Source organism: Petaurus breviceps, unplaced genomic scaffold (genome assembly GCF_028583685.1).
Source record: "Petaurus breviceps papuanus isolate PSGF00001 unplaced genomic scaffold, PetGlider_PUasm1.0 90701, whole genome shotgun sequence".
Taxonomy (NCBI): Eukaryota; Metazoa; Chordata; class Mammalia; order Diprotodontia; family Petauridae; genus Petaurus; species Petaurus breviceps.
The window spans coordinates 3,603,676-3,629,406 of record NW_027187316.1 but is presented as its reverse complement, the minus strand read 5'-3'; the positions used below and the strand labels follow the sequence as shown (position 1 = coordinate 3,629,406).

General features: G+C 39.2%; 1 protein-coding gene across 3 annotated transcripts in view; it reads right to left on the bottom strand.

Annotated features, from left to right (window-relative positions):
- Window positions 1–2,693: 2,693 nt before the first annotated feature.
- The window catches only part of ADGRF5 (adhesion G protein-coupled receptor F5), a 158,753-nt gene continuing 135,715 nt past the window's right edge, over window positions 2,694–25,731 (bottom strand). For 2 of the 3 annotated variants that reach the window (XM_069065815.1, XM_069065814.1), the window contains exons 15-21: window positions 24,411–24,619; window positions 19,390–19,569; window positions 15,386–16,780; window positions 12,730–12,771; window positions 12,566–12,625; window positions 11,607–11,691; window positions 2,694–9,304 (exon numbers count right to left, since the gene is read on the bottom strand). In XM_069065815.1, the coding sequence (XP_068921916.1) occupies window positions 9,225–9,304; window positions 11,607–11,691; window positions 12,566–12,625; window positions 12,730–12,771; window positions 15,386–16,780; window positions 19,390–19,569; window positions 24,411–24,619 (2,051 nt within the window). In that variant the 3' untranslated portion in view covers window positions 2,694–9,224. Of the gene's footprint in view, window positions 9,305–9,944; window positions 10,012–11,606; window positions 11,692–12,565; window positions 12,626–12,729; window positions 12,772–15,385; window positions 16,781–19,389; window positions 19,570–24,410; window positions 24,620–25,731 lie in introns of all 3 variants that reach the window. The other variant, XM_069065816.1, reaches the window with a different exon arrangement.

Sequence of the window (25,731 nt, the reverse complement as noted above, 5' to 3'; positions counted from 1 at the left end):
CTCTCTCTCTCTCTCTCTCTCTCTCTCTCTCTCTCTCTCTCTCTCTATCTGTCTTTTCTTTTTGGAGGGGGGAAGGCAGGACAATTGGTGTTAAGCGACTTGCCCAAAGTGACATGGCTAGCAAGTGTTTAGTGTCTGAGGCCAGATTTGAACTCAGGTCCTCCTGACTCCAGGGCCAATGCTTTATTCACTGTGCTACCTAGCCACCCCTGGGCTAATTAATCTCTAAGGGATTACCTCCAATTTATGTTTGTACATGGTGGTCAACATGTTCTTTCCCCTATTAGACTGTGATCTATTTAAGAGTAAGGACTACATCCCAGTAAAACTTCTCTTGGCAGATGGGCTAAACCAGGTTTAGTGAAGACTTGTGAAGATTTCCCAAGCATGGGCATATGAAAATAATTTGTTCCAATGGTCATGAAGGCAGCTGAAATAGGTGTTGTGGAGTCAGACATTGGAGATGCCAGGGTCATCCAATGTGCTCTGTAGAAGAGAGTGAGGCTGATGACTCCATGCAACTCTGCCTCACTTAAATCTAGTTTATGCCCAAGTCAAGACATCACCCATGATGTCATTGGCTATCTTTGAAATGATGAATGAAAAAAACAGTCCTCATTTAACCAACTAATCATTTAGGCCCTTGACAATCTGGATGTATATGGGGTAACGGAGCAGGCAGAGTATGAGGGGAGCAGGTAGGGTTTGAGTTAGTGGCATGGAGTTATATTCAGTGATCCAGGGTTTCTTAATGAAAGGAAAAGGTATTGAATAGGTCGTCAGGAGAGACATTGTCGATAAACTGCATATGCTTAGCAAGGGATTTTTTGGGACAACCATGTTAAAAATCTGCTCTTGGTGTTTTAGGTTGCTATGAAGACAGTCTTATGCATTACTAGCAGGACTGAACACAGGAAAAATGACAAAGTTGATAAAGTAAATGAAATAGATTCAGTCCCCTGCCTCCCACTCTCTAAATTCCACCACCTAGGGCCATCCCTTTGTCTGCATGGAGCCTAGAGGCTTTTCTGGAGTGATTCACTGAAAATCATCCCACCTGAGACCATTCAGAACATATTAGTCTGGGTTCCTTGTTGCTCTTAGGTTCCTTTCTACACCCTCAACCTCAGTCTCAGCGTCTAAAAACCAGAAACATAATGTTTTCTGAAGCTACTTTTCTAATTTAAAAAGGCTAAAATGGTGCCTCCACATCTCCCAGAATCTCCACTAACCTTCTAACTATCCTGGCAGTGGCCTTCTGGGTACAATATCTCCGCCTTTGTTGGCTAACTCAAAGGAATGACTCATAGTGGTACTTACAGGACTCAGAAGGAGAGGAAAGCTTCCTGGGAGGACTTCTGGAAATGCTGACATACTCTAGACACAATCAATGGGATCATAGGATTATAGATGGAAAGGCCTTGATAGATTATCTTGTTCAACCTACTCATTTTACAGATGAAGAAACTGATCCCCAAAGAAGCAGTTACTTGTCTTAGGTCATACGTTATCATGTCTTCTAGGTACGGTGACTCCAAAGTTGATTTTCATTCCTCTGTACCACTCCAGGGGCAGAGACATTTTTAGGCAGAGATTAGCTCACGGCACCATTCCATTGTGGGTACTCATCTACTTTGACCTATGCAGAAGGTCAACCCTTATTGTGTGCTCCCAAATTTCATCATGAACTTCATTCTTGATCACCTACCTTAGAACCCCAGAATTTTAGAGTTGGAAGGAACATTAGCTTCCATCTAATCTAATCCATGCTCCCAAAGAATCCCTCCTATGACATATCAGATGAGTGGCTTAAAGATCACTTGAGGAAGCTCATTATACTTTGGGGCTGCTCTAATTGTCCAGAAGATTTACCTGACCTCAAACCTAAAGTTGTCTCTTTGCTATTTTGACCCACTGATCCTTACTTTGCCCTCCAAGTCTCCAAAGAATAGATTTAATTTTTCTTGGTTACATAATAAGACTTTTAAATATTTAAAGGCAACCACTATGTTATTCTCCCCACCCCATCTTTTTTCCAGCTTAAACATCCCAAATTCCTTTAACTTAGTAAATTAGGTCATAAATGTAGAGTTGGAAAGAACCTTAGAAACCATGTAGTTTAACCTCGTCATTCTATAGATGAGGAAAGTGGATCTAGGGAACTTTAAGTGACTTGTCCAAAGTCACTCAGAAAGTAGGAATCTGAGGTACCTTTTCCATTTTAGAGTCAATGCCTTTTACACTGTACTATACTGCCTGTCCTCATTTGGTATAGACTCAAGGTTCTTCACCATACTGGCCCTGGAAGTCAGCACAGAGCAGCAGTTCTTGATCATAGTTCAAATCTGACCTCAGACACTTATTAGCTGTGTGACCCTGGACAAATCACTTAATCTGTCTGCCTCAGTTTCCTCAACTGTAAAATGGGGGTAATAATAGCACCTATCTCCCGGGGTTGTTGAGAGGATCAAATGAGATAATATTTGTAAAATTCATAGCACAGCACCTGACACATAGTAGGACCTTAATAAAATTCCTTTTCCCTTTATGTCATGATCTGGTGAAGACTGGGGTGTCAGTAATTTTTTTCCTTTTTTGTCAGTTTGGTGAAGCCTATGGTCACCTTCTTAGAATAATAATTTTAAATTAAAAATATCTATATGATTACAAAGGAAAACAATCATAACGAAATATAATAATTATTATTTTTTTAATATTCACAGACCCCAGGTCTTTGTTTTGTGGAAAGCAGTTCATCCCTGGTCTACACCATGTAAATGTTCAGAATAAGCAATCATCCCTCACCTGTGTGGGCAGTTTTTATTGACAGAGAACTTGGTGATGAAATACACATAGGAAGCAAGAACAGATACTTTCCCTCCTGTTTATATATATGAGGTGTGAATTTTATGAGGCAAGAAAAAAATCTCTGAAATACAAAAATAAATGTCTTCCTTTTACATGACAGTATACATTATCTTACAGAGAACAGAGTCCTTGAAAACAAGCTGAAAATCACAGACAGGACAATATGGTACAGAGAAATATAACAAGAGAGAAAGAATAACCTTGAGGGAAGCCCATGGGGCTACGGAAATAGGAAAATGCTCATAATCCAAGGGCATGAAATTCAGAAAATGCTTTGCATGGCAGTGGAGGGGGAGATGGAAGTGGGGAGGAGGGTGGGAAGGAGGTGTGACAGGACTAAAGAGAAGTTTTTGAAGGACTGGGAAGCAAAAATGTAAGTATTAAGGGCAAGGATCCGACATCAGTCTGCCCACTCAAACATCTTCTGACATCAGCCCATGCATGAAGGGCACACTAGCCAGAAAAGCCATATTGAGAGACAGTTCATAGAAGATCAGTAGGTTTGGAACTCTACCATAGCTAAATGTCATCCTTTTTGTGGATTTCTGTAACAGCCAGATGGCCTCTTTTTTGGAAGGGTGACCTCTCACTTTTGCTCATAGGCCCAAAGGAACACTGAACCCAGTTGCCCTAAAGAACCTTCTTTAAATACAGTGGGGAACCTTTGCTACTGGTCCCATCAGAGATACTTTGGACTGAACAAAGAATAGTGAAGGGCTTCATTTTGTCAGTAAGGGTCATAAAGATTGTATGGAGCAGCAGTTCTGTTTTTTTCTGACATGGCCCTCTTTGGCAGTCTAGTGAAGATTCTCTTCTCAGAAAAATACTTTTAAATACACAAAATAAAATACATAGAATTACAAAGGAAACCAATTATATTAAAATAAAGACATAATCCTTTTTCCCCATCCAAGTTCACAGACACTCTGAAATCTATCCATGGGGAGTCTGTTAAGAGCCTTTTCTCTAGAGGAATCTTGTCAACCATTTCTGAAACACAGTTCTCTCTCGGGGGAAACCAAATGATCTCTTCATACCATAAACTCTCTTATCCTCAGTAGCTTTTCTGTAGGCAACATGTGCCTAAAAATTCACCTGATACTGCTGATAACATGCCATGTGGGACATATAGTGGTTTCTCTGCAATCAGAGCTTGGAAATATCAGACTTTATAGTGGAACCATAATTATTTGTTCACTTAAAACTATCTCTAAGCATAGGTGGAAATATCACTCAAACAGTCCCTGAATATAAGAGAAGGGTAGTTCCTGAAAGGAGGCAACTGATTCACTAGAGATCTGATGCTCTCATAATTCACAAGGGTTTAGCTAAAATTTTGACTAAGGGCATCAAATTTAGTCTTTGAACTGTTGCCTAAGCTTTTCTCTTTGGGTCCCCAGTAGAGTTGCGGTGATTTGGGTGGGCTAATAGGAGAGTGCAACATAAGACATTATCACTGGTGGCAAGTTGAGAAATCTGGTTAAAGGTAGGAAGTCTAACATGGGACCTAGTTGGTAGCAATAGAATATCTGAATACAAAGAAGGAAAACTGGCAAAGACTTTGAAGGTCCCAATTGCTTTTTTTGTCCTCAAGCATGGATCAAAAGCCCACTCTCCAGTCTTCCTAGCTCCTATGATCGAAAATTATTACCATTCATGGTAAGAAGCTCTATGACATTTTTCTCCTTATCTCTGAAATCAGGCATTGTCATTTATAGCACTTAGAACATCAAACAGGGCACAGGTTCTAGGGTCCCTCCTTTTCTGAGTGGTTGCTGCTTGTTCCAAACATCTGATAAATACATAAGAGGGTTGGATCATCTGATTGCATTTACCCAGCCCCTTCTGAGATCATAACCAAATTCCTCTGCTCTCAAATCTCACAGGTAAAGGAAAAATCAGGGTTTTGTTTGGTTTAATTTTTTTTTTGCTTGCTTCAAATTAATTCTAGTAGCCCATTTTTGCCCTCTGTCCACCTCACAAAAGATCAGGACCTTCATTTAATTTTTTTTTGCTTGCTTCAAATTAATTCCAGTAGCTTACTTTTACCCTCTGTCCACCTCACAAAAGATCAGGACCTTCAACTACCTTCACCTTGAAACCACTCCCTAGACTTCATCTCCCACCTTACTCATTACTCCCCTTTTTCCTACCTCCTCATTACTGCCTAATCCTTTCCTACTCTAGTTAAACCTCTCATCCTTATACAGCTTCCTATATGAACCATGGAAGGTTGGGGATCTCTATAATCATAGGTGCACTGACCTAGAACTGGAAGAGAATTCAGAGTGGGTCACCTAGCTCAACCTTCTCATTTTATAGATGGGGAAACAGAGACTCACAGAGGTTAGATGACTTATCCAAGGCCATTTAAGGAAGAATGAGAGCCAGGGTTTAAACTCAGACCCTCTGACTCTAAATCCCCTGTACCATGTTGTCTTTTCCCTAACCCTCTCATGACAAACCTTACTCTTTCATACTCTGAAAATCTCAAGAATGTTTTCATTTTTCTCTAAACAGCCAGATAGGTACAAGGAGCAGAAGATGGAGAGAATGCGCCGTCTCTAGGGGATTCCTGCCTTAAATCATTGCCTTGGGCTTAGCAGAATGATTTTCAGTGACTATTTCTATCTATATTATTGGTTTCAAAAATACCAATAGTACTACTACTTGACTACAAATATCTTAAGAACATGGACCCTAACTTATTTCAGTCGGTCAACAAACATTTATCAAGTGTTTACTATATTCCAAGAACTCTATTAAGTTCCAGGGATATTCCTCCCTGTATCTGTCCTAATGTTTTGCCCAATGTTCTACTCGCAGTAGGAACCTGATGGATACCAGATAGAACCTTCCAAGTTGGTGAAAGTGACTCTTTGGAAGATGGCAGCTGCATAAAGAAGTTAGCTTCACTTCCATTTCTCAAGCTTCTGTTAGAGATTTCACAGGTGATCCTATCAAGAGAGAGAGCAGAACAACCACAAGCAAACAGCATCCCTCTCTGCAAATAAAGCAGACTAGATTTTTCAGTTAACATAAGCTGTAAGTCTGTTTTAGCTGTCAACTGTCCTCAGGTAATCCTCAGGGTTACCACATGAGGCCTGATCATTGTAGAGGGAAAAATGCTCATCACAGGGCCAACCATGGAGCTCTGCATTCCTATGTGCTAGGCCTCCTGTCATGAATTCTTATGATTTGGGATCTCATTATTCAATTCTTGGGAGATTTCTTGGGAAATAAATCACCCAAAGGAAAGGTCAGTGATTGACCTTTGCATCTTGGACTAAGGCAGAAAAATCAGAAAATCACATTTTTCTCTGATGAATCTAGAACTATATTTCTTGGTCTATTTTCAGAGCAGCCCTTCAGAGAAACATGCAGAAGGAGTGTGTGTGTGTGTGTATGTGTGTTTGCATGCATTTTGTCATGTAGAAGTCAGAGAACGTGCTCCCATTCAGGGTTTTGGGCATGGTGCCAATATCATATCCTATGTAACTTTGCTGAAATTTCCTGAAATTCCACAAGTCTTGCTCACACTGTGAGACACAATAATCTCCTTTAGGGTTTCCATTGAAACTAGTGGAAGCACAGTATACAAAATTAACAGCAGGATGTAGATCTAGGGATTCCCTTCTCTCCCCCATTAAAAATCCAGATGTAAGAATCTCCATCTACTTTGGTTCATTCTCCCTCACTTGCCTGCTTCCTTCTCTGGAATTAAGCTAATTTTGTTCTGTGATCCTTTTCTGCTCCTCTCTTTTCTAGTTGCAGGCATCATCTGAGCTATTATCATGTATCCAGGGCAAATTAACCTTCCATTTCACTCAAGTCCTTTTCTTGCTAGGCACCCTTTGTTCCAAAGACTTCTCAGCCCTGGGGCACAGAAATACTACCTGTGTGATCTTGGGCACACCAGTGTACCTCTCCAAGGCCTCCATTCTTTTTTTTTTTTTTGCTTTTTGGAGGGAGGAATGTAGGGCAACTGGGGTTAAGTGACTTGCCCAAGTTCACACGGCTAGTAAGTGTTAAGTGTCTGAGGCCAGATTTGAACTTGAGTCCTTCTGACTCCAGTGCTGGTACTCTATCCACTGTGCCACCTAGCCACCCCAACCTCCAATCTTTTAATATTGAAAACACGCAGGCTAAACTAAGTGATTTATAAGGTGCTATACAACTCTAGTCTACGACAATTCATATCAGTTCCCTATCAGTTCAGGCTATCTGGACCTTTTAAGCTGCTTTAATTTATTATAGGATCATACAGCAGGATCATAGATCTAGAACTTAAAGGAACATCTAGTCCAATTATCTCATTTTAGAGACAAGAAAACAGAGGTCTGGGTATTCCAAGTCACATAAGTAATATCAGAAGTGGGATTTGAGCTAAGGTTCTCCAACTCTGAAGTCACTGTTCTTAATAGATGCTTATCCATAGCACCCTCAGTTGGATCATTTATTTCTCAAGTCTTAGGTACACTTGGGGGTCAATTTCTGCATTTTTGTGAATGGGTAAAAATAAGGAGTTCACTTAATACTAAGCATAATTTAGCCACCTTCTCTGTTCCATTTCCAGGTCTTATGAGAAAACATAGAAATAAAGGGGAGGAGATGAAAAGAAAGGCCAAAATAAAATTAGAAAAGGAAGGAAAGTTGAAATGTAAAAGGAGAGCAATCTATGCTTATCTGTCTAGTTTTCCTAGAGGGCAAGAGTAGTGCCCTTACATAATCTATATAGGCACCATTCTTAGCAAAATGCCAAGAGCATCAATAAATATTTATAGGTGATAATAATCATTTAAATGGAAAAATTGAAAATCAAAGAGAAGAATATTCCCTAAACCTCAGGAAAGGCTCCATCATCTGTTCACCAAGCAAAAGTGTCATTAGGGGCGCACAGAAGCCAGCTATAAATCAAACTTCTTGTGGAAGATTTTCTAAGGGGTTGAATGTAATCAGCCTGAACCACATGAAATATCTTAATGGAGACTGGTGTGTGAGCAGGAGGTCTATAGGGGAGAGGAGAATGTAGAACCGTGGGATACACCAAGAGTTACCTATATCATTCATCGTCATCACCATCTAAAAAGCAATAACATATGAAAACCTACTTCATAATGCTAAGAGAAGTACCTGACTAAAGCTCTTAAATAATCAGAATATGAATTTCCAGTGCAAGAGATATAATTTAGAAATCAGAAGATTCTAGATCATTGGAACATATTTCAAAGAGAAGTCTTGATAAGCTACCTTCACAACTTGACTTATCTTACAAACACTATTTAATTTGACCAATAATTAGTTTTTGCTTGGGCTGAACTATAACTAGTCATTTCTGTACCTGGGACAAGTGGGCTAACCTGGAGTACATCCCCTGAGGGAAAAAAGTTACAAGATTTGTAAGCTGCCAAAATGGAAGGAAGGGCAAGAAACTACAACCTTGGGGTTGGGGTCACGAGGAAAGAGGATAGGGAAAAAAGCTATGGGATGATGCTATAGGCATGCTCTAAATTTCTCACCTTGGGACAAAGCTCCAGGCACCATACCTTAGTTACAGCTCTGTGCTTGGGTCTACAAAAGAATAATCTCCCAGTTTTCCTTGCCCTTTTCTCTTTGTAGCTAAAACCTTAAAACATAAGGATAGGGCTATTGAGGAAATCATAAATTTCTTCTGTTTTTCTGGTAAATTAGATATTCCAAAATGAAAGGATTTTTACAATGTAATTTCCTTCCTGCCTTTCCTGCTTCTTCATATTTTTCTATGCTTTACTCAGATTGCACCAGCAACTGATTTAGGATAGCTTTACTGAGGCTAACTTTCAGCTTTCAATTTCTGGTCTTTCTGTATTTCCACTGTTTGTAGCATAGGACTAGCCCACTCTGGACAATTATCATTAGAATATAAAACTATCCTTTTTGATTAAAAAAAATAAAAATAAGGCTACACTTGTGTATGTGTGTGTGTGTGTATGTGTGTGTGAACGCTTTAGTCCCTATTATTTTAAGCACAACTTAGCATTGGACCCAAACTGGAAATTGTGGCAATGTGTCTCTGTAAGACCTTAATTCACATTCAAGCCAGAGAAGGAGCTAGGTTTGGGGCGACATTTGCAATCATTTAAATACTGTACACTTTGGGGATCATTCTAAAGAAGAAACAAGTCAAAAGTAAACAATAAAACCACTTGCAGTCAAAGTCTTTACATGATTTAGTGTGACCTCTTTCCTAGTGCAAAAGTCTGTGCCCTAAGGCCTTGAGGGAGAGGATGCTTTACAGGGGTCTCCCTTTCTGGAGCTTGTCAATGAGCAGTAAAGTCCACTGTTCCCAGAAGTCACGCAAATCTGGTTTTCTGTTTTCAGTTAAGCAAAGAGTAAGCACTGGATGAGTTTTCCACCGACGAGCTGGTCGTTTCTGGGGTCGACACGTTGTATGTTCCTATAAGACAAAGTAAAAGCAGCAAGTGGAAGCTGTTCTCAAGGTAGAAAGTTGATACTTCCTACTTTGCCCACCAGGGGGAGCTCTGCTTTGATGGAGGGCAAACTCTAACATGCCTTAAAATAAATTGGAGGGTCCTGGTCTTTCTCCCAACCATCAGAACCCTCCAGATTAGAGCCAAGTTTATTACTCTCAAGCATGCATGGCAGCAGAAAAGCCCCAACTACATTTCATGCCACACTAGCAGCCAAAGAGCAGCCAGATCTCTACAAAGCTCTAAGTGTAGCTAGCTACCACCACAGGCTTGATCCAAAGCCACTACATGCACAGGACAGGAGGGGCTGGAGTTCCCATGCTTGCAGTAAGTGGCAGACTTGGTCAGAGCTGCCCCTTCTCCCCTTTTGGTTTCTGTGACCTGAATAGATATCAAGGAAGGGACTAGAGAGTGAGAGTGAAAGAGTGGAAAGAAGAGTGGGGAGGGAAAAAAGGGACATCCAGGTAATGCTGGGGAAAAGTGTGGAACTGTGGAGGAGGGATTCAGAAGAAGGATGCTAGGGGAGAGTGAGGTGGGAGAACTGGAGCTGGAGTCTAGTGCAGAGACACACATGTATATGTTTGGGGAGGAGAGTGCCCACCCTACCATCAAAATCATGGACTGCAACAGCCAACAAGGCTTCCATCACTGCATGGGGGGGCCTTTGTGATTGCTGACAACATAAACCAAAGTGATAGGCATTACTGAACACCAAAGAACATCAAAACCCCAATGGAATCAATGATGGAAGAGAGGTCTATGCAGATATCCCTGGAACGCCAGGCAGTCATTGGGCATTTGAATTTTCCATTAATTCTATCAACTTCTTGGCTTGTCTTCTTGATTATAGTCACATTCATAAATTCAACTTTCAAACCTAGATTTAATCTGGTTAATTTTAACAAAAGCTTGTATAGGATTTTATTGTTTTCTTTTTCTTTTCTTTATTTTTCAGCAATCAAGATTAAGTGACTTGCCCAGGGTCACACAACTAGCAAGTGACTGAGGCTGGATTTGAACTCAGGTTCTCCTGACTTCAGGCCCTATGCTTTATCCATGGTGCCACCTAGCTGACCCTGTGTTTTCTTTTTGGTTTAAATTATATGGATAAGTGCAACTCTGTAGACCTGACTTACAGAGTTCCCTGAATTTCATTTTTTAATGTCAAATACAGCAATTTACTCATTTTGTTTTCCTTGTTCCCAATGATTGTACTTACTCATATCAATGACTGTCTTTATATTTGCAAAGTGTTTTATTGGCAACATCTTCAGAGGGTTTAGTCATTTCTATTTCAACCTGTGAGGGTGGTTTATTTCCAAAGTAGAAGCTTGGTTGTCTTTTTTTTTTTTTAACAAATAATCTACCAAAAATGTAGAAAACACCATACACTCTAGAAATATTTGTCAACAAAAGACTTTTCCATGGCTCGTTTTCAAACAAAACAACACAGCATGGAATCTACTGGCAATTTTTTAGACTTAGACATGAGTAGTATCTTGTCTTCGAGGATGATGGGGGATAATAGTGAGTTCTGAGGATGCCCACTGCCCTGTTGTGGTTCGTCCTTTGTTTTTTTGAAAAGGACCTGCTTCAGGATAAAAGTGCTAAGCATTTATCTCACCAGAATGTGTTCTGAATGCCATCAAAGTCTGTGTGACTCAAATTACTTTGTGTAGCTTAAAAAAGTTGAACATTCAAGATTTTCATATTTGCATCCAAACTGCAGGTTTGGATAGAAACACAGAGCCCAGATGGATAAATTTCAGTTATTTAAGATATAGAATCAGATTCCCTTGAGGCAATCATCTAAGTGAGCTCAAAGTGAATGGCACTGAGGCTTACAAAGGTGACTTCCACATAAATATGTAATATACAACACAAAAGTGCCTATTGATTTATAAATAATATCGCTTGGGAGGGAGCAGTTTGTGTATGTGTGTGTGTGTGGGGGGGACTGTGACTTTAATGTCACAGCTTTCTTAAATCACACCTAGAATACCAAGACATTATTTTATGCCCACAAAGCACAGGGGCTACCACATTTTAAATAATTGCCTGCTGAAATTTCCCTTCACTTTAACCCTTAGATTTTTAAAAATAGGCATTTATCTTAATTTTTAAAAATGAGCCTCCCCCTCCTTCACCCTTGGTTAAATAAAGTCATCACTCTTTACATCTAGGTCTTAAAAGCGTCAAGGATGTTATCACAGGACAAAGAACTCATCCACTTAACTAACTTGAGAATACCTATAAATCACTGCATACCTGTTTTACCAAACAAATTGTTAAATCTTCTCGATATTGGAGAACTCATGGAAAATACGGGAGTGGATGAAGCCAGAGATGTCGACTAGAAGGCAGAAAAAAGCATCATTTAGAAGCACTGCAATTTTGTTTAGAGCATGAAACTAGTAAGGCCAAAGTCCAGAGCTGAATTCTGATGGGTTAGCTTCTGTGTTCAGTGACCACGGCTGCATCCTTAGCCTCAACCACCAACCAAGCAGAAACTTGTAACGCTTAGTCACAAGGGGAATTAGCAGAGAAAGTGTGGATAGGTACACATTTCAATTTTTTGTTTGACGTATAGCATCAGATACCAGGAATCTGTCATGGGACGCTAGAGAAATAATTCTTATTAATAGTGGTTGCTGGAAATACCTTGATTAATGCATTATATTGATGTATAATAAGTTGATTTTTTCCAGAAAGAACTATAGCTATTAGGAGTCAAATTATTTCTTTGGGTCTTAGATTACCCTAGTACATTGACTAATTTTGACTGTATTAATTAATTTTGTTTGAAATTCAATTTAATTTTAATTGAAATTAAAAATTATTGCCTTAGGCTGTCCATATTCATGAAATCTCAGCTTAAGGATCTCCCGACTTCACACTAATTAAAATTCAGCATCTGTGCTTACAGAGGTCAAAGAAATGGGGGGTGAGGGGGTGCTAAAGCAATTTCCTTGATAACTGATTTTAGTGCAAGTTCCTTGAGGACAGAGACTGGTTCATTTTTGTCTTTGTACCTCTAGTGCCTGGCATAGTATCTATAACTTAGTAGGTGTTTAATAAAAGCTTGTCAGTTGAAAAGATTGGTTTGAGGGATCCTATATAATCTATTTACATGGATCAAAGTCATCGCTTAGCCCTCTACTTGACCACTTATCACACAGGGCTATCTGTCAAAAATAAAGGAAAATCTCCATAAAGAAAGACTGTACCTTTGTGTGCTGTGAAGACCACCTGGATAGGGAGAATTTATGCAGCAGAGCTTCCTGTACCTGCATTGTTTGAAAGAAGTCATTAGTGAATAGGTCAAGCAAGACAAAGCCCTCAGCATTACAGGATATCCTTAATTCAGGGATTTAATTACTAGAGCACTTACCTTCTTGTCCCAGAGGCATCCAAACAATAAAATGAATAATCCCTAGAGGAAAAAAAAATTTGAAAAATAAATTTGCTTCTTCTCAGTTGTAAGGGGATGGAAGGGGATTGCAGTCAGTCCCTGTGACAAAAGGCACTGTGACCTTTCTACTAAGCGGTAGGCACCCTTGCATTGTGCTGCAATGTAGTGAATAATGTAGTTATGTAGAATGCAGTGCATAATAATGCAAGATATAGACAGACAGACAGATAGGTGATAGATAAATGATAGATGATAGATAGATAGATATTTCTGTCTGTCTGATCATCTGTCTATCCATCTCTCTGTCCCTCTATCTATAGATATAGAATCAATCTGTAGATAGAATAGAAGAACAGAGTTCAAATACTGCCTCTAACTCACACTGGTTGTGTGACTCTGGGCAAGTCACGTAACCTTTAGATGTTTCAAGTAGCTCTCTAAAAAACTCTCTCAGACTATAATTTACAGAGAAGATGCCACCCAGTTCTAGTTCAAGGAATTTCCTTATCTGGGTGGCTCCCTATACTAATGAAATCTCAGATCTTGTCCCTATTTTGAGGATTGAAGAGGTAGAGCTGGAAGAAACCTCAAAGGCCGTAAAAATCCAACCTCTTCAATTTACAGATGAGGAAACTGAGGCCAAGAGGTTAAGAGACCAGACCACGGGTGGGAAAGCTGTGGCTTAGAGGGCCACATGTGACCTCAAGGCCGCAGGTTCCCCATCCCTGGAATAGACAAAAGTCACACAGGGAGTAAATGGTAGAGGCAAAATTTGAACTCATGTCCTTGGACTCCAAATTCAGTGCCCTGTTCACAATGCCTGTTGGAGGGGAAATAATGGCATTCATCGATTTTCTAAATCCTTGTGATAATCAACTACATTGTAGGAGGGGTCGAGTAAATGAGCCTCCATAAAGAAAATTACACTGGTAAGTGAGAAGGACATTTTTTAGAAATTTTTGAACAAGAATAATTGAACTAAGTAAGGTTTTCTTCAACCTCCTTCAGCCCCTTACCTCCACACCAGTCCCATCTTTCTGGTGAACTGTTGGTTAATCTGTCCAATTCTTTTATCACCCAAATGGTTGGGAAGTGAGCCTGGGTCTAAGTAGTGAAAATTGCTTGGACACAAGGGTACACCAAAGAATCTTGTGCCAGAATATGCAGTAAACTTTTACGTACGTGTGTGTGTGTGTGTGTGTGTGTGTGTGTGTGTGTATAACTGAATGAAAGACGCTGCTGCTTTTGAGCTTGGTCCTGAAGCTGGAGGGACCATAAGAGGTGACAGATTTAAGGTCTGAAAGTCTTGTGGCAGCTTTTCTAGTGCTTTGGTTCTATTACCTGACTTTTGCCGTAGCCCTGGGCATCCTTTCAATGGGACCATTCACCTCCAGGTGCCATGCTTTTGTTGCATTCCATGGCTTTTTGGGGTGTGGGGATGGCTTGGTATCTTCACCAAGAAGGGGGCTGAATGTGGCTTAATTGGTGGAATGCTGGACTTGGAATCTGTGAGGTCTGGGTTCAAGTCCTGATTCTGATACTTCCTAGTTATGTGATTATGGGTAAATCATTTAATTTAGCATCTGAGCTGTAAATTAGAGATAATAATAACTGATAATTGTACAGTGTTTATGTTTGCCAAATGATGCGTATATACATAAGTACATATATAAACATGCATATGTATACTATATACACATTTATCTTATTTAAGCTATGAAGCTTAAATTCCTCATAGCCCTACAGCCATTAGTATCCTCATCATTCAGATGAGGAAACCAAGGCACAGAGAAATTAAATGGCTTTTTTGATACTGCTTAGCTCATATGTGTTGGAGGCAGACCAAATAATGCAGTGGGGTATACCAGACATTATACTGGACATAAGTCAGGAAGACATGGGTTAAACCTTGCTTCTCATTTGTTTAAGCCATATGACCTTGGACCAACCATTTATTTAAGCTTTCTGAATTTAGATCTGTTTGATAGAGTTGTTGAGAGGCTCGAATAAGATAAGGTATTATAAAATGTTTCACAAACATATATGTGTGTGTGTACTTATAATATACACATAAATATCTCTTTTGATCATGAAATTGACCTACGTGGTGTTTGTAATTACATTGGCAAGGTAGGCTCCCACATAAGAGAACAGATTTTTCTTTTTCTATAATATTAATAAGAAGGAAACTTTCTATCGAGCATGAGTCTGTACTCTTAGTATAAATTCTTCTGGGTTTCCTGAGTTTTGGGATTCCTGTAGTTTGGGGTAGACAGCTTCCCTGGACTTCCCAATTTCCATTCTTGCTTAGGTTCTGTCTTTAATACATCACAATGGAATGGAGAAAAGGATAACTCATGCTCAAAGTAGGGCCTTGGTCACTAACTAGCTATATTGCTTGGGAGTATAATGTCTCTGGTCATCAGTTTTCTCATCTGTGAAATGGGGATTAATAAGTGCCTCTACTCAAAGGGATGTTGGGAGGGTCAATTAAGAATGTATGTAAAATGCTCTGTAGACTTTAAAACACTATGTAAATATCTGCCATTATTAATAATCACAATAAGTCTTATAATAAAGTAATAAATGGTTCCACCTCCTCCCACCCTTCTGCCCCCTTCACCAAAGCACTTACTTGGAAGGCATTCAGTAGGGTAAATACAATATGGAACACAGCATTGCTTCCCTGGAACACGGTGGCCAGTCCAAACCCCCAGGTGAGTCCTAGGAGGGGAGTGAGGACACCGATACTCTTGCTGATCTGAAACAGACTGTTCTTCTCCTGAATGCTTGGCTTGTCCCCAATGGAGGGCCTCAGGATTTTGGTGATGACCACAAATGTTATGCTCACATTTATTACCACAATGATCAGTGCAGGAATCACAAAAGCCAGGAGGGCCTTGGTGTCATCCCAGTTAAGCCAGCAGGCATTTTTCCTCATGTACACATCCTTTGGCTGGGTGACCCCCACCGTGATGATGGAGATGACCAGTGGGCAGCCATAACCCAGGGAGAAGGCAATTGCCTTCTGGATAGACTTGCTTGTGTCATGGAGGATGAAGACTAGGCGGTAGAAAAGCATGAGGCCCAGGGTCAACATCCAGAAAAAGACACTGAGATAAAAGAAGTGGATGAAGAAAGTGGCAGCCACACAAGCTGTTTCACTGAAAAGGTAGTGCTGGTCATGAATGGCAGCAGATACGATGAACCAGGCATCAGCAATCAGGAGGGAGGCCGCGATGTTTACAATACAAACATGGCGCATGTAAGAGGTCCTGTTTTTGGTCACTGATTTCCAGACAAAAGCTTCAACAACAAGACAGGCTGCTAGGCTCAAGATAGAAAAGCCTAGGCCAATGTAAGAAATTATATCCAGTAGTATTTTTATGAGGGAGTTGGGGTCAGGAGAATCAGGGGACATTAGGATGGAAAATGAAGTTAAGTGGTTACAGGTGCAGAATACACTGTCCCCTTTCATTTGTTCAACAAAGCACCCACTATTGTCCCATCCCCCTGTATAGTTGGAGAGGTGATAGTTCCAGAAGACACACTGGGGTGCCACCAATGACAGGTCATTCTTTTTAAACTTCATTGAGATCTTAAACGGTTTTGTCACACCCTGGCTCACGGTGGTTGTCATCACCAAACCATTCACGAAGTTCTTGTCCTGGGCACTCTGGGGCAGGATAGCTTTTAGGGTTGGGTATGCCAGAGTGATGATGGATGAATTTGGCTTCAGGCTTTCTATCTGAAGCCTGTCGATGATTACCTGACCCCAGAGATTGGAATCGGGAAAGAGAAAATGCTGGTCATAATCCGTCATTTGTTTGGCCATAGTCATGAGGCCCTTCATTTGCACATTGGGGTGGATAATGGAAGGAACGGCACTGACTCCCTCGTGCAGCACTCTGGAGAATCTCTCCACAGAATCCAGCAACCGAGAGCTCTCATTGGCCTGTTTCTGATTCAGAACTTGCCAGGTACTCAGTAAGGGTTTGCCAAGAATGATATTGACTGTAGAGAGCACATCCTGTAAGAGAGATAGCCCAACACGATAGAGGGTAAGCTCCTTGAGGTCAGGCGTTGTTTAGTTTTTTAATTTGTATCCTCAATGGCCAGTACATAGCATAGCATATAATAGGGCCTCATTAAATACTTCATAAGAATACACAGTTAGTAAGAAATAGAACATTACTCTAGAACCAGAGTTCATGACTTTTTTATTTGTCATGGACACCTTTGGTAGGCTAGAGAAGCCTATGGACCCCTTCTCAGAATGATGTTTTTAAATGCAAAACAAAATGTATAAGATTACACAGAAAATCATTTATTTTGGAATGAAGATTTAATTTTTTTTCCATTCTAAGCTCACAGACACCATGAAATCTACCCACAGATTTTTTGAGTGTCCATGGACACAAGCTTAAGAACCTAGAAATTGTTTGAGTCAGTGATGGAAGAGAAGAAGAAAATGAAGGTAGAAGACATAATAGAAGATTAGAACTAAAACACCCCACCATGGGCAGCAGGACCAGTTGGGAAAGTCCCTTGATAACTACTCCTCTCCTCGTCTCTTAGGTCTGTTAAACTTCTCTTGACCTCAAGTATGAGGAGAATAAGAAAACCAGATGCCACTTGCTTCCCTGCTCATGACCTCTGGCCTTTCCCCTGTGATGCCCTCATCACTCACTACAAGTACCCAAGAGCTTCAGCATCTTTGCCACGGCTTGCCTCAACTCCATGTCATAGTAGGTGGCACAGTGACTGATGGATTGGACTTGGGAGTCAGAAAAACTAGAGTTTGAATCCTGCCTCAGACAATTGCTATCTGTGTGCCTCTGGGCAAGGCACATAACTTTTTTGTGCCTCAGTTTCTTCATTTGCAAAATGGGAAAATAACAGCACCTACCTCCTGAGGGTCAAATGAGGTAATAATTTCAAAGCACTTAGCACAATGCTTTGCACATAGTAAATGCTATATAATTATTTATTATTATTATTTCCCAGGATTGTTGTGAGGATTAAATGAGATAATAATTGAAAAAGAGAGCATAGTTTGTCATTTAGTCATTTCACTCGTGTCCAACGCTTTGTGACCCCATTTGGGGTTTTCTTGGCAGATATACTGGAGTGGTTTGCCATTTCTTTCTTCAACTCACTTTACAGATGAGGAAACTGAGGCAAAAAGGGTGAACTGACTTGCCCAGGGTCACACAGCTAATAAATGTTTGAGGCTAGATTTTAATTCAGGAAGATGAGTCTTTCTGACTTCAAGCCCAGCACTCTATCTATTTAGCTGCCCTTAGCACAGTGTCTGGCATAAAGTAAGTGCTATATAAATTATATATTATTATAATAATGTGTATATGATATTATATACAATATAATTACATATAATGCATGTCATATATAATTATATATATTTAATTTTTTTTTTTGCTTTTTGGAGGGGGGAGGACAGGGCAGTTGGGGTTAAGTGACTTGCCGGAGGTCACACAGCTAGTGTTAAGTGTCTGAGGCCGGATTTGAACTCAGGTCCTCATGACTCTAGGGCCAGTGCTCTATTCACTGCACCACCTAGCCGCCCCATATATAATTATATTATTAATTATAACTAATAAACTAATAAATTATAACTAATAAAAATAAGTTATAACTAATAAATAAATAACAAATTATAACTAATAAACACATAATTAGAACTAATAAATAGCACTAAAAATATCATCATTATTACCTCCCAGGGTTGGTATAAGGATGAGATGAGATCAATAAAGTACTTTACAAACTTTAACTATAAATTCTATTATTATAATGATCTTAGAATCCTTGGCTTCTTTCAAGGCTCAGCCCTGGTATCCCCATCCTATGGAAAACCCACCCTGACTCTTAGACGTTAGCACTCTCACTGGCCTCAAATTATCTTCTGTTTTCTTCTCTGTTTCTATGTTGCATTCTCCAATAAAAAGGAAGTTTCTTGGGAGTGGGAAATGTTTATTTGTTTATCTTTATAGCCTTCTACACTATGTAGTATGGTGTCCAGTAACAGTAGATGCTTAACAAATGTTTGCTCAATTAGATTGCCTTGTAGAAACTTTTCATTCAATATGGCTCATTTTTATGGGAAGTGGTCATGCTTCTCACTCTTTTCTGATACAGAGACAGACAGGTGCCAGAATGAAATTGAGAAAAGTTACCAGAAGTCCAAAAGACTTGGAACACTAGTTCATCTATTAGATTTGACCAATGTCACCTTGAATGACCTTGGCAACAACCAAGTGATCAAGAAACTGCCCTGGCATAGGACTATCCCTTGGCGGTAACTCCAGAGAGATTTGTTACAGAAATGAAAAAAAAAAAGGATGCTCGATTAATCACAGAATCATAAATGGAGAGCTAGAAAGGATATCAGACATCATCTATGTTAACTCCCTTCTTTTACAGATGACAAAACTGAAGCACATGGAATAGAAATGTCTTTTCCAAGGTCTCACCGGTAATAAGCAGCAAAGATGGGATTTGAACCCAGGACCTCAGACTTCATTTCTCTGTACCACACTGCTTCCTAATTGATAGGAGTGAGTGGATGGGAGACATGAAATCCAAACAAAGCTCTTAAAGTTTGTAAGTATAACTTACTGTCATCATTTCTACATTCACTTTTGTTGGGACAGTTGACAGAATTTCCAGGATGGTAATGATGGCCTTCAGGTTTCCAGGTGATGCTTTGATCTCATTTTGCACGTTCCCAGTACTACTGGACAGATCCTGAAGGTACGTTGACACCTTCTCTTCTTGTTTAGGGCTCATAATCAAAGCCTTTGTGAGAAAAGTCACCAGTTAGTGAACAAGTCGTATTTCTTCACAAAGCCTCTCAAATCCACATCTCTGTCTAATCTTCCCACTGCTACCAACCCTGGCTCAGACACTTATTGTATCATGCCTAGATTACTGAACTAGTTTCCTAACTGGTTCAATCTGCTTCCAGTTTTACCCTGCATCCTTTATGCTTAATCAATTCTAAAAGCACTGCTTTTGGATCATGTCACTCCCATACTACTTTCAATGACTCCCTATTGTCAAAGCAGATGTTTCTAACATTTTTTTTGTGTGTGATCAACCCCATTGGTAGTCTGGTGAAGTCTATGGACCTCTTCTCAAAATAATGTTTTTAAATACCTAAAATAAAATACATAGAACTACGAACAAAACTAATTATATTAAAATGCTATTATCACAATATTTTTTTTAAATCAAGTTCATGGAAGCCAAGTTAAAAATCTCTAGTCTATAGACTACGTTCAAAGCCCTTACCCTGGCATTCAAGGCCCTCTACAATCCTTTTTACCAATGTTTCCAGACATACCTCCAATTGCTCTCCACTTCAACCAGAATGGAGTGCTCATTGTCTAGAAACTCTCTGGTACATTTTTAACTCTGATTTTACTCATCTCTTGTCCTTGACTGGAATTTCACCCCCTTTTCCATCCATTCAAAGCCTTTATCTTTTGAAACTCAGTTCGAATCCTTTCTGCTTATGAAACCTTCCAAGATATCTCTTGTGCAGTAATATTCCTTTTTTAATGAAATTCTATTATGAATTTCTTTATGAGATTTTTATATTGTACTTATTTGTTATTCATCTCTGACATTAAATTGAATTTTTTTATGTTTGTTTAATCTTCTCATCTGGACTAAAAACTTCTTGAGAGCAGGGAGAAATAGCTTTCATTTCTTTCCTTCCTCTATGTTACTTAATAGACTGTTTTACACATAGCTGGAACTCAACAAATATTTGTTGATTGATTGAGTTATCTTGTTGGCTGAAAATAAATTTCTTTTTTTTAATCTTGGTATGAAATCGTTACATTAGCTGGGCAGCTTCTGATGAGTAAATTTCCTCTACCAATGTAGAACAGCATCTGCTCTAGAATTTAAAGTCTTAGAAAATTTTTCAGGGACAAAGAGAGATTAAATAACCTGCCCAAAGTCACACAGTCATCCTGTGACAGAGTTGGGTTCGAACACGGAGTCCAGTTTGGTCCTCTATACTATACCACACTGTCTCTCTCTGATAACAATAGTGATGATCAATAAAGAAGCATTTATTAAACTTCTATTATATGCCAAGGGCTGTATTTGGTAGTGAAAATACATAGTCAATAGTTCCTGCCCTCAAGAAGCTTACATTCTATGTGGGAAACAATATGCATATTTATAGGTATATATGTATGAGGTATTTTTGATGAGGAGGAAACTGGTAGCTGGGGAGAACAGAAAAGGCTCACATGGAAGGGTATGCTTGAACTGAGTCTGGAAGGAGATTTGGGATTGTCTGAGATGCAAATGAGGAGGGAGTGTCTTCCAGGCATGGGAGACAGTTAGTGGAGATGGGAAATGGAGTTTCACAAGTGAGGACCCAAGAGAAGGTCAGTTTGACTAGACTATAGAGTGCATGAAGAGCATATAAGCTCCTTTGCCCATAGGAATTTTATTTTATTTTACTTTATTTGCATTTAAGGGAGTATTTTGCACTCTCATTGTGTAAAAACTTCCATTAAATAAGCCATTTTTGCCTTAATTATAAACCTTTGCTTTCAGTAGGTCCTGTTATCAGTGGTAATATATATCTACAGAATATTGCAGTACTAGTTTGGAGAGGGTTGAAATCACTTCATATTGTGAGCTTGAATTTTGCATACAGTGTATCCTACCCAAAGTGTACCTTATTTTATGATTGAAAAAATTTACAAATTCTTCATAGTTATATCTCCAACACCTAGTACATCACCTGGCACATAGTAGGTGTTGAATAAATACTTGTTGATAGGGTTGTGGTTGTTCAGTCGTTTCAGTTGTATCCCTCTCTTTGTGATCCTATTTGGGATTTTCTTGGCAAAGATACTGGAGTGGCTTGCTATTTCCTTTCTCCAGCTCATTTTACAGATGAGGAAACTGAGGCAAACAGGGTTAAGTGATTTGCCCAGGATCACACAGTTAGTCAGTGTCTGAGACTGGATTTTAAGTCAGGTCTCCCTGACTCCAGACAGAGCACTCTATCCACTGCACCACCTAGCTGCCCGTAATTGTTTGGGTAGTGTGTATTTAGGCTGGAAAGGCAGATTGAAAACAGTTCATTAAGGGCCCTAAATCTCGGGAGTTTATATCAGATCCTAGAAGTAGTATGGAGCCATTGGAGTTTATCAGGAAGAAGTCACATGATCAGACTTGTGTTTTGGGAAAATTTACTTTGGAAGCTGTGTGGAAGATGGATTCGAGAGGAGAAAGACTTGTGACAGAGAGTTCAGTTAGGAAAAGGTTGCAATAGTCCGAGTGAGAAAAGTCCAAAAAAAAGCCCAAACTGGGGTAATGAATGTGTGTACATGGGAGGAAGTAGACAGGTGCCTCAGTAGCAACTTGTAAGTGGCAGAGGACCAATGTTGGAGTCAGGAATTAAATTAGATTAAACTAAATTAAATTAATTTAATTTAATTAAGGTAGATATAAATCCCACAGACATATGCATACTGGGTGTGTGATCCTACACAAGTCAATTAATCTAGGTGACACAGTGGATAGAGCACTGGGCTTGGAGCAAGGAAGACTCATCTTCCTGAGTGCAAATCTGTCCAAAGACACTTACTAGCTGGGTGACCCTGAGCAAGTCACTTCACCCTGTTTGCCTCAGTTTCCTCATCTGTAAAATGATCCGGAGAAGGAAATAGCAAAACTACTTCGTTATCTTTGCCAAGAAAACCACAAATGGGGACATGAAGAGACAGACGTGACTGAAATTACTTAACAACAAAACTCCAGGATATTTGAGAATGCAATAAATTGCAGAACAGCTGCTAATCTGTGTTATTGGAGGGAGTTTCTTCATCTGGAGTCCCTTTTCCTATGGAATTAATACTGATGAGATTATAACTCTGGTCAAAATGAGTATAATAGCTAGTGTTCATACACTGCTTTGAGGTTTTCAAAGCACTTTATGTACATAATAATATCATTCAATTCTCACCAACAGCCCTGGGAGGTACTACCCATATTACTATAATCCTTATTTTACAGATGAGGAAACTGAGGCTCAGAGAGGATAAGTTACTTTCTAGCAATCACACAACTAACATATAACAGAGGTTAGATTCCAGTTAATGACTCTCTGCTTCCAAGTATAGCATTCTTTTCACTACAAAAATTCATGCTGACATGTCTGCCTATAGGGGTGATTTTGTTAAAATTGTCTTGATCTGGTCTATGTAGATGAATTCTGAGAGGCACTTTTCTTTATTTCTCCCCCAAAACTGGAAGAGGTAGTAGGTCCAGAGCACATTTGTGATAAAAAGAAGCTTCCTTGGTAAAGGACTTGTCTTTGGGGATACATCAGGAATGAATTTGGTTAGATTTGAAAGAAGCATTGAGTTAATCATTGTGAGGGATCTTATCCTATGGGATTTGTACATGGTGGAAAAAAACACATAAAGAGCCTGAGAAATATTTCAAGGTCACAATACAGATGAACTTCTCTCCAAAGTCAGTCCTCTAATAGGTCTCATTGATTTATATTAGGGTTTTTTTTTTCATTTTAAAAGTTATCTATCTTGCAAATTTTTTAAAGGCAAGTTTTTTGAGCCTCATGAACTAAAAAATAATATTCTTCTGACTGCATGATGAAGACAGAAAGAAAGGTCTTATATGCACCAAAATATTTATGGTAGTATACTCTGCAATCATAAAGAACTGGAAACAAAGGAGACACCCATAGCCTGAGGAATAATTAATCACACTACGGCCTATGAGAGTAATGGTAATTACCACACCATAACAAATGAGGAATACAGAGACATATGAGAAGACATATAAACTGATGCAAAGTGAAGTAAGAACTTGGAACATAATACATCACGGCTACCACAAAGGAAGCATAAAAATCTACAAGAACAAAATGATGCTATGTAACTATAATGAAGAAGATTGATCACAAATAGAGATTTAAAAAATGTACCTCCCTCCCTTTTTTGCTGGGGTGGGGGCCTATACAGACCATTGCATATACTATAAATTTTGTGGATGTGTTGGTTAGTTTTGCTGAATGACTTTTTCCTCTCTCCCTCCCTTTTTTTGATTCTTTGTTACAGTTTACCAATCTCAGTAGCAGAGGGGAAGGGATATATTTGAAACTGTAGGTGATATTGAAACAAAAGTTATCAAAAAAAGTTAAACAAAAAGAAGGATGGATCAGGCAGGTTCTTACACCTCCAGGGAACTTTTGTCAAGGTTTCTCCAGATATAGTTAGAGAGTGACTATTATATTACTATATATGTATATATAATATGATATAATATACAATACAGCACATGTAATATCACATATTGAATATGTCATATAATATATAAAATATGGAAATTGTATCTACATATATACAAATATTATATATGATATGGGCACATTATATATAATATGGGAGGAAATGATTATATTTTTACTTTTACTATTAATTAATTTGATAATTATATAACAATATGATGACATAAATATACATAAATAATCATGTAATTTATTATTATATAATTGCAAATTATATAATTATAAATATACTTATCCATAGTGTACATAATACGGAAACATATATAAGTATATGTGTGTATTTGGGAATTACCTTTGTCAAGCCAAGCAGATTATTGATTGGTGCAGAGATGCAGTTGTCATACTTTACATTCCATTTGGAGTTTTCACATATGTAAGTGATGGTTCCACCCATTTGATGAGCTGCCTTGTTAAGGATGTTTGAAAACTGGCACAGTTTCTGAATCATTTTCCCTGGCTCGCCATTGCCTATGATGGGATCTTGGCATGTGATGTTTTCACCTGTAGTGGAAAGAAAATGAAGTCATGGGAAAAAAGGAGTAGACACTGGGAATTGTGTTTCTCAAAGTAGTGATATTTGTTAGTTCATTTCAATTTCCATTCAGTAAGTATTTATTAAACTGCTACATGGAAGGTACTATGCTAGGTACTGCAAATACTCTCTTCTCATCTCTCCCTCTTAGAATATTCAACTTTCTTCAAGCTCTAATCCATTCTAAGAGTATCCATCCTAGAGTCAGGAAGACTCATCTTCCTGAGTTCAAATCTAAAATAGCTGTGTGACCCTTGTCTAGTCACTTAGTCCTGTTTGCCTCACTTTCCTCATCTGTAAGATGAGTTGGAGAGGGAAATGACAAACCACTCCAGTATCTTTGCCAGGAAAACCCTGGCAAATGGGAGAGTTGGACATGAAGATATGGACACCACCGAAATGACTCAACAACAAATGTATAAGGCCCTGTGCTAGGCACTAGGGTGTCATCGTTGGAGTTTATAGTATGACAAAGCAAAGCTTGGGTGCTCCTTTGGCCCTCCCTCTGTCATTGTCACAGAGTGGAGGGAGGACCAAGAATGCACTCAGAGCTTGTCATGCCAAAAACTCAAGTTCTCCTAGTGCTGGACCACTGGATAGATGGAAGCAGTCCCCAAAGCTCTCATGTGGTCCAACAGAAACAAGAAGGGTGCCTGGATGGTGCAGTGAATAAAGTTCTAGGTCTGGAGTCAGGAAGACCCAAGTTCAAATTCAAGTTCAGAAATTAGCTAGCCCTATGATCCTGGGGAAGTCACTTAACCTCTGTCTGCCTCAGTTTCATCAACTATAAAATGGGGATCATAATAACATCTACCTCCCAGGGTTGTTGTGAGGGTCAAATGAGATAATATTTATAAAACATTTCACAAACCTTAAAGTGCTATATGAATTCTAACTATTATTAACTCTGAACATCACCTCATTACAAAGACAAAATCAAAAGAGGTCCTAAATTGACTCATGTCAACTCATCTTACATGAGTCTCTTCCTGATCCCTATACTTATTAATTCTCTCTCTCTCTCTCTCTCTCTCTCTCTCTCTCTCTCTCTCTCTCTCTCTCTCTCTCTCTCTCTCTCTCT